General features: G+C 42.2%; 1 protein-coding gene across 2 annotated transcripts in view; it reads left to right on the top strand.

Moving 5' to 3' along the window:
- LOC107612670 (clustered mitochondria protein) overlaps nt 1-2060 on the top strand; it is a gene marked incomplete in the record, with an annotated part of 18002 nt that extends 15942 nt beyond the window's left edge. The window contains 4 exon segments of one of the 2 annotated variants that reach the window (XM_016314372.2): nt 265-574; nt 648-755; nt 906-977; nt 1233-1691. In XM_016314372.2, the coding sequence (XP_016169858.1) occupies nt 265-574; nt 648-755; nt 906-977; nt 1233-1691 (949 nt within the window). 2 annotated transcript variants of the gene reach the window in all.

Consider the following 9956-nt stretch of genomic DNA (forward strand, 5'->3'; position numbering starts at 1 on the left):
CGCACATTATTGGACAGTTTGTTCATTGTTTTGTTAATATGGCAATATAGGAACACTTTTAATTACATGGAGATACAAGGTTGGGTATCTATGTAAAAATCTTGGACAATTACAGTGCATCAAGATTAAATAAATGTTAGTTGGATCTTAAAACCTTAAATATCTTCTCATGTTGGTTCAAGGTGTGCTCTCATTTTCCAAACACGAATATATGTATTATAAAACACGATCTAGGACATTTTTGATCGGTGATTGTTGTTGCAGTTATGGTAATATGGCTCTCTTCTATCATGGACTTAACCAGACAGAACTTGCTCTCCGCCATATGTCCCGAGCCTTGCTGTTATTAAGTTTGTCATCAGGGCCAGATCATCCAGATGTTGCAGCTACTTTTATCAATGTTGCAATGATGTATCAGGACATAGGAAAGATGAACACAGCTCTTCGATATCTGCAAGAAGCATTGAAGAAAAATGAGAGGCTTCTTGGTGAAGAACATATTCAAACTGCAGTTTGTTATCATGCTCTTGCCATTGCATTTAATTGTATGGGTGCTTTCAAGCTTTCTCACCAGGTATGTATAGCCTCAAAGTTGGTTTCTGTTGGTAACAGTAGGTGGTTAACTGATTTGCGCATTTGGTTTACAGCATGAGAAGAGAACATACGATATACTTGTCAAACAACTTGGTGAAGACGATTCAAGGACGCGTGACTCACAAAACTGGATGAACACATTCAAGATGCGTGAACTTCAGGTACAAAATATTTGTTCTCCAATTGGCTGAGAACTTTTATATTTCCGTATAATATCACTTTACTCGTAGTTCTTACCTAAAGAATTTGTTTCTCAAATCTCAAGTATCACTTCATTCTCTTTATGATTCACTTGTGACTTATTCTGACAGACAAATGCCCAAAAGCAGAAGGGTCAAGCTCTGAATGCAGCTTCAGCTCAGAAAGCTCTTGATATCTTAAAGGTACCACGTGTTCTTTCTATATAGCATAGACTTTTTGCAACCAACCTTGAGTAGCATGCATTTTGGTTGTTTAGTAATGAGGGAACAACCTTGTCGAAAAGGTTACACTCATCTCTTCCATTTCGTTGGCTTTTCCTTCTGTTACTTATAAATTTGAGTTTAATGTTGTGGATTCATATCATAGAACTTTTATCTCTTCAAGACAAAATGCATTGCTTTTTTTTTTTCTCCTGACAATCGGGATTATAATGACAGGCGCACCCTGATTTGCTACATGCATTCCAAGCTGCTGCTGTTGCTGGAGGATCTGGAAGTTCAGGTGCCTCTGCCAACAAGTCCCTAAATGCTGCAGTAATGGGTGAGGGTCTCCCAAGAGGAAGGGGAATCGATGAAAGGGCTGCGCGTGCAGCTGCAGAAGTCAGGAAGAAGGCTGCAGCAAAGGGTTTGCTATTACGACCACATGGTGTGCCAGTGCAAGCCATGCCACCCCTTACCCAACTTATGAACATTATAAATTCAGGCATGACCCCGGATAGCGGGGCAAGCGGTAACGCAGAGGGAGCAAATGAAACAAATGATGTTCCTTCAACCGATGCACTGGATGGCAAGAAAGACCAGTCACTGCCTAAGCCAGAAGCCCCTGTTGGATTAGGCAAGGGGTTGTCATCATTGGATGCCAAGAAACAAAAGCCAAAACCAAAGGCTGGCGCTTGAAATTTTGTAACATATATAAGCTTTCCCTTGTTTCGAGATTAGAAATTCTTTTTGAGCTGCTTGGGTTGACTAGTAACCTTTTTTTCCTGTGTTTTCACTCCCTTTTTCATATGGGCTCCGTATAAGGCATCCATGGAGATAGGTGAATGAAGGTGAGGTGCTTCTGATATCAGCACAATTTTTTTTCCTCCTTTTTCATCTGATTATTTAATGAGAATTTTCTAGTAAACTAAACGATTGGCATATATAGGGTAATAATTGTTTCATTTTGATGAAATTTCTTGTATTTGTAACCAAATTTGGTTGTCAATAGAAGTTAGACAAATTCAGTGCATAATACAAAATTTGTAGAAGATTTTGATGGCGGAATCTGTGGAAAAACAATATCTTGGGAAATGTTTATGCCCTTGGGAAATTGTAAAATCATGGTACATGTGCAACAAAAATTAGTTATCAAATTATTTATATAGAATATATGTGAAAATAAAAAAATATATATTTAAAATATCATAAAAAATATGTATTTAGACATAAATACATAGTGATTAATTTGGTTGATTATTTGTATACATCTAACATTTTGGATGTTGTAAATATCCTTTTATCCACTAAATGGCATAGACTTTCCATACTCAATTAAGAGGTTGCGGGTTCGAGTCTCTTATCTTTCCAAATATATCAATTTTTGTTACATTTGATATATTAATACAATTTAATTTTAATCAAGAGGGTGATAATTATAAATTGGCAGTAAATATTGTGCATATTACATGAGACAAATGATCATTTCAAATTCAAGTATAAGATTTGAGTCAATTTTTTTTAGCAAAAGCATTAGATTTTTATTTTGGTTTTATGTTTATCATTTTAAAAATGCTAGACGTCCAAGTCTTTTTACCAACTAAATTGTTAAAAATAAAAACTTACTCATGTGCCACTCTCTCTTATTACGTTTATTCTCTTTCTTTTAACGAATAACGGCTTACTCTCGACACCTCGTTCTTCCTTTTTTATTTATTTTCCACTGTATTGTGCTGCATTTTTGATGCATTCTATTTAGAATTTTTTCAATCTATAATGCAATTCTTGTGAAATCGTATTTGAGTTTTCATTAAATATGCAAATCTTCAATGATAATGGAAAATCGTAGTTTAGATGAGTTAAATTATTGTGAAAATTGGATGTTTCTTCAGCATTGAACGTAATCAAAGAAGTACAAATGACTTTTTAATAATTCTGACAAATTAATGTGATCTATTAGGGTATTAGATTCGATTACTTGTATTGTTGTTCTATGTTCAATTTTTTTGTGCTATTTGTATATATTTTTGTTCTTTTGTTCTAAATTCTAGTTATTTATGATGATATTAGTTTTCGTTAGTTGAGTTGTTCTATGACCAATTAATATTGTTCGATGATTCTGGTTTGTAAATGATTATGATTTTTGTCCCATATATGTGAATTTTTGTACTATGCTTAAATATTTCTGTGCTGCAACAAACCAAAATTTGTTTTTTATATGATTTTTACTGGTGTTACGATGGGTAACCGGAGATTAATGGGCTGGACGGTATTGGTTGGCCCAAACGTATGAGAAAGGAGGCCTGTAGATGGATTGACAATCCACGGGCTCCGTCTGACCTGTTCGTGAGAGGTGAGGGGGGTGGTACCTGCAAAGACACTCCGATGCCAAAGTCAGCAAAGGGAGCAAAACAGGTCTAGAGAGTATTGGGGCCTAGAGATACCTGAGGGATGTCAGTGTACTTATAGTGGTGAACCAATAACCACCGTTAAAGTAGTGCCACTTTTTTAGGGTGTTAACCGTTCCTTTATCTTAGGGAGGTTAAGATATGGCTCCTAGAAGTGGTTAGAGAGATTCTAGGGGCAGTTACTCATTCAAACGAGTGTTTATCTGCCAGCTAACTCTCGTCCCCGACTTCTTTAGAGTAAGTCGTGGTAGGAACCGACTTCCTGGGAGGAAGGTGGGTGAAATGCGGGGCTCATCCTTTTTGATTGGGCCTTTTATTTAGACCTGGGCCTTATCATTGGGTCAGGGTATGAACAGTGCCCCTACTCGAGCCCAATTTTTTAAGATTTGGGTTCGAGTATTCCACTCGGGGTTGTAGCCGACTTGTTGGGGGACCGACGTGATGGTCTAAAACCGACGTGACTTTTCGTGACCTTTTGGTTCTGACAGTTACGTCTAATCAAGCGTCGCGTCCGTTAGGGATGTGCGTAGGGATTGATGGTCTTGGTAACGGTGCGCCTTTATTAATGACTGCCCCGTTTTTACCATTGTGCCCCTAACGTACTTATAAATACATTCCCTCTCTTTCCTTGTTTCGTTTCTGCAATTTTTCAAATTTCCTCTTCATCTGTTCGTGCTGCACTCTTGTGTTCGAAGGCTTTTACTTCCTCCAACCCTCATTTTCAGATAAAGGTTAGTTTTTTCTCCTTCTGTAACATTCTTTTCTATTTTGCATGCCTTTATTTTGTAGATAGATAGGTTGGTTTGTAGACTTCCATTTAGTTCTGTATTCCCTCCCTTTAGAGACCGTGTTTTTTGATTTTCCTTTTCTTTTTCCCTTGTAGGTTTTTGTCACCTTTTTTAAGAAAAGAAAATGGCTTCCGTAGATGTTCTTTCTCAGTGGGTTGATGTCACGGTCCTAGGGGAGGAACCTTCGGTCGATACTGAGTTTATCACCCACCTTCGTACTCGCCATAGAATTTGTACTTCCGAGGAGGACGAGCCAAAGTATGAGTTGGTAGTCCCGGGTCCAGAAGACCGGGTTTGCTTCGGGAGGGCCAATGAAGCAGCCCCTCATTTTTTCTTTATGTATGAGTGTATGATCACCCGTTTGGGTGTTTTTCTTCCTTTTTCAAATTTTGAGATGTCTGTTTTGTATCACTGCCGAGTTGCCCCTACTCAACTTCACCCCAACTCTTGGGGTTTTTTGAAAATTTATCAACTTATTAGCCAGGCTTTGGAGTTCCCGACCTCTTTGAAGATTTTTTTCTATCTTTTTCATATGATCAAACCCTTTAGTGGGCTAAATAATAAGCAACAGTGGGTGTCTTTCCGAGCCATACAGGGCCAGAGAGTTTTCACCCTTTTTGACGAATCCTTCCATGACTTTAAGAATTATTTTTTCAAAGTGCAAGCCGTAGAGGGTCACCACCCCTTTTTTCTGGATGATACTTCTTCTCCTCGCTTTCCCCTGTACTGGTTGGAGGCCTCCCCCTATGAGAAATATGGTCTGGATGACCTAGACGAAGTGGAGGCGGCCGTTGTGGGGTTCCTCCGAGAAGTGTGGGGGAGGGCCCCATACCTGGACACTAAGAAATTCCTCCAAGGGTCTCCGACTTTTATCCAAGCGCAACTAGGTAGCTTTTGTTTTTCTAATTTACTTCCGACTTGTGATTTCTTGTACCGACTTGTTTGACTCTTAGTTACTTCTTGTCTTTGTAGAGATGGCGAAGAAGAATGCTCCGGAATCTTACCAGAGAGTTCAGGAGGCCAAAGCAAGGTCTCGAGCCAGGACTGGTGGCTCCAGGGCGGTTATCTCTCCTCCTCCTCCTCCTCCTTCTCGGAACGTTGGGACTCCTTCCCAGCCCATTGTGATTTCTTCTTCAGCTCCCTTCGCTCGACCTTCTCCTGAGCCCGAGAGGAGGAAGCGCAAGACTTTAGAGTCTGGCTCTTCTTTTGAGGGTGAGGTTAAGGCGGATGCCCTTGCATTCGTCCGAAAGTACATCTACCCCCATGCTCATATGAGGATGGATGATATATCTGTTCGGAATCACCTTACCACTTTGGTTGAGGAGAGTCTCAGGGCGGCGGTTGTTTGTGGTAAACTCTTAGATATTTTTGAGAAGGCTCCTCTCAGCTCTTTGGGTTCAACCTCGAAGGTTGAGGAGCTGGAAGGAAGGCTTCTTGTATATCAAGAGCATGAGAGGGGGTTGAAGGAGGAGGTCGCCAAGCTGAGGGAGGAGAGAGATGGCCTTCGGGAGAGGGAGAGAAAGTTGCAAGCCCAATGCAACATGGAGGTGGGCTTGAGGAAAACAGCGCAGGACAGCTACCAAAGTTTATTTGAAGACCTTGTGTCTGTGAAGAATGATTTGCTGAATTCTCGGAAGGCATATACCGAGTTGGAGGACTCTATTTCCGAGGCTGCCGAGGAGGCTTGGAGGATCTTTAAGGAGCAAGTTGGAGTCATTGTTCCTGACTTGGATCTTTCTCCTTTGGATCCTGACAAAGTTGTCCTTGACGGTGCCATAGTTGATCCCCATGCTCCCATGATCGTTTCCGAGTCAGAATTGAAGACTCGGGGGCAGAGGATCATTGAGTCCCCTCCTCACTCAAAGGACGCTCCGAGTTCTTCAGCAGTTCCTCCGACTTCCTCTTCGTCTCCAATGGATGCCTCTCTCCCTGGTCCTGGTGGCGCTCTTCCTGACTTTGGTGGTGGTGATCCGTCTACTCCTCTTTCGAAAAAGTAATTTGTTGGCTATTTGGGAGCCCGGCCTGTGGGTCCCCCCTTTTTTAAACTTTTATTTGTGTTTGGTGGTGTTTGAACAATTTGCTTCTGGCCTTATAAGGCCGTAAACAAAATATTTAAAATACCCTTTTTTAATAAGGGTTTAAGTTAAAAATAAATACCCCTTCTTGGGTAAGGGTTTAATGTTAATAATAAATACCCTTTTTTGGGTAAGGGTTTAAGTTACCTTATTTCGTGCATGCTTTTTGATAGTGATTTTTCAAACCCCCTTGATCTTTTCTGAAAAATCTTTTCTTTGGCTTGTCTGTTTTTCTGAACCTTTTTGTTTTAAGGATTTTTAGGATAGTTTTCTAACTTTTTCCTGGGTTTTTTTCGATCTCTTTTGTTTATTCCTCGTACTCAATTTTGTTTTATTGAGTTTTTATGACTTAGGCTACTTTTGTGAGTCATTTTTATTTTACTCGGTTTCCTATCTCGACTTATGAGTCGGAATGTTTCCGAGTTTATCATGATCAACCTCTGTAACCTCTTTTACACCGACTTGTACCTCGTCGTTTTATCCTGACGACCATCTAGGTCGGTTCATGGGATTTTCACGTTTTGTCGAGCTTAAGTCGGCGCGTTTCGTCGAAAGAAAGAGAAAACAAAGAAGGAATTTATAAGAGATATTTGTAAGATGAAAAAGATCTTTATTAATTGGGGAGGTACCTTATTGCTACTAAGACCTCATTGACTTTGTATGGTCCCTTCCAATTTGCAGCGAGTTTTCCTTCCCCTGATTTGTTGACTCCAATGTCGTTTCTGATCAAGACCAAGTCGTTCGGGGCGAATGCTCTTCGAATGACTTTTTTGTTGTACCTTATAGTCATCCTTTGCTTCAACGCTGCTTCTCTTATCTGGACTTCTTCTCGGACTTCGGGGAGCAGGTCGAGCTCCTCTTTGTGTCCCTGTATATTTCCGATCTCGTCATGGAGAATTACTCTTGGGCTTTGTTCGTTGACTTCTATAGGTATCATGGCTTCTACGCCATAGACTAGTCGGAAGGGCGTTTCTCCCGTGGCTGACTGGGGGGTTGTCCTGTAAGCCCATAGCACTTGTGGGAGCTCTTCGGCCCAGGCTCCTTTTGCATCTTGTAATCTTTTCTTCAATCCTGCCAGTATGACTTTGTTGGCTGCCTCGACTTGCCCATTGGCTTGCGGCTGCTCCACCAAGGTGAACTGGTGTTTGATTTTCATACTGGCTACTAGGCTTCTAAAGGTAGAGTCGGTGAACTGGGTTCCATTGTCTGTAGTAATGGAATAGGGTATCCCATATCTTGTGATGATATTTTTGTAGAGGAACCTCCGACTTCTTTGTGCGGTGATGGTGGCCAATGATTTTGCTTCTATCCATTTTGTGAAGTAATCTATTCCCACGATAAGGTATTTGACTTGTCCTGGCGCCTGGGGAAAAGGACCTAACAAATCCATTCCCCATTTCGCAAAGGGCCATGGAGAAGTGATGCTGATGAGCTCCTCCGGAGGAGCCACGTGGAAATTTGCATGCATTTGGCATGGTTGACATTTTTTCACAAATTCGGTCGCATCTTTCTGCAAGGTCGGCCAGTAGAACCCAGCTCGGATCACTTTCCTGGCTAATGACCTTGCTCCGAGATGATTTCCGCAGATCCCACTATGGACTTCCTCCAATACCTCGGTGGTTTTTGAGGTCGGTACGTACTTTAACAATGGTGTTGATATCCCCCTCATGTAGAGAATATTTTTCACCAAGGTGTAGTGTTGTGCTTCCCTCCGGATTTTCTTAGCCTCTTTTTCCTCTTTTGGGAGGATGTCGAATTTCATGTATTCGACCAAGGGGTTCATCCATCCGAGGCTTAATCCGACTACCTCAAGGACCTCTTGTTTGTCTTTCTCTTTTACTACGGAGGGTTCCTGGAGAGTTTCCTGGATCAGGCTTCTGTTATTCCCTCCTGGCTTGGTACTTGCTAACTTGGATAGGGCGTCTGCTCTGCTATTTAGATCCCGAGTTATGTGTTTGACATCGGTTTCTGCAAAGCGCCCAAGGTGTTCTAGAGTTTTTTCCAAGTACCTCTTCATATTTGGGTCCTTTGCCTGATACTCTCCACTTATCTGGGAGGTCACCACTTGCGAGTCGCTATATATCATCACCCTTGTAGCACCAACTTCTTCCGCCAGCTTCAATCCAGCAATCAAGGCTTCATACTCTGCCTGATTATTTGAAGCTGGGAATTCAAATTTGAGGAAAACCTCTATCTGGGTTCCTCTTTCATCCACCAATATTATGCCTGCGCCGCTTCCTGTTTTGTTTGAGGATCCATCTACATAGAGTTCCCATGTAGTTGGTTTTTCCTCTTGGTCTCCTGCGTATTCTGCAATGAAGTCGGTGAGGCACTGGGCTTTAATCGCCGTCCGAGTTTCATACTTCAAGTCGAACTCGGAGAGTTCTATTGCCCATTGAACCATTCTCCCCGCAACATCCGTCTTTTGGAGGATTTGCTTCATGGGTTGGTTCGTGCGGACTCTTATTGTGTGAGCTTGAAAGTAAGGTCGTAGCCTTCGTGAGGCTACTACTAAGGAGTAGGCAAACTTCTCTAGTTTGTGGTACCTTAGCTCAGGACCTTGTAGAACTTTACTGATGAAATATACTGGGTGCTGACCGGCCTCGTCTTCTCTTATCAGGGCCGATGAGACGGCCTTGTCTGCTACAGATAAGTATAGGACGAGGTCTTCTCCAGCTGTAGGTCGGGTCAGGATAGGAGGTTGGCTCAAGAATCTTTTGAACTCCTGGAACGCCTCCTCGCATTCAGGAGTCCATTCGAACTGACATCCCTTTCTCAATAAGGAGAACAGTGGAAGGGATTTTAGTGCTGATCCTGCCAAAAATCTAGAAAGGGCTGCAAGTCGGCCATTCAGTTGTTGGACCTCTCTTAAACAAGTCGGGCTTTTCATCTCCAGGATAGCTCTACACTTATCGGGATTTGCTTCGATCCCTCTTTGTGTCAGCATAAACCCTAGAAATTTTCCTGCTTCTACCGCGAAGGCACACTTTGCGGGATTTAGTCTCATCCCGTGTAACCTTATGGTGTCAAAGACTCGTGAGAGATCTGACAAGAGGTCGACTTCTTTTTCGGTTTTCACCAGCATGTCGTCGACGTATACTTCCATTAGGCTTCCAAGGTGAGAGGCGAACACCTTATTCATCAACCTCTGGTATGTGGCTCCTGCATTTTTCAATCCAAATGGCATGACCACGTAGCAGAAGTTAGCTCTGGGCGTGATGAATGACGTCTTCTCTTGGTCTGACTCATACATCGGGATTCGGTTATACCCCGAGTAGGCGTCCATGAACGACAAGTATTGATACCCCGAGCTGGAGTCTACTAGGGTGTCAATACTTGGCAGTGGATAAGGGTCCTTGGGACAGGCCTTATTTAAGTTGGTATAGTCGACACACATTCTCCATTTGCCATTTTGTTTTTTGACTAGCACTACATTTGCTAGCCATGTTGGGTACTTGACTTCTCTGATGAAACCGGCTTCCAGGAGCGCCTGTACTTGCTTTTCTACTATCAGGGCTCATTCTGGGCCGAGCTTGCGTCTTCTTTGTGTTGGGACCCCGGGTAGACCGAAAGCTTGTGGGACATGAGCTCAGGGTCTATCCCAGGCATGTCGGATGCCTTCCAGGCGAAGAGATCGGAGTTATCTCTTAGGAGCTTAGTCAACCCTTGTTTTAGGGTTTCCCCTAGGTTGGC

Source organism: Arachis ipaensis, chromosome B08 (assembly GCF_000816755.2).
Source record: "Arachis ipaensis cultivar K30076 chromosome B08, Araip1.1, whole genome shotgun sequence".
In the NCBI taxonomy this organism is placed as follows: Eukaryota; Viridiplantae; Streptophyta; class Magnoliopsida; order Fabales; family Fabaceae; genus Arachis; species Arachis ipaensis.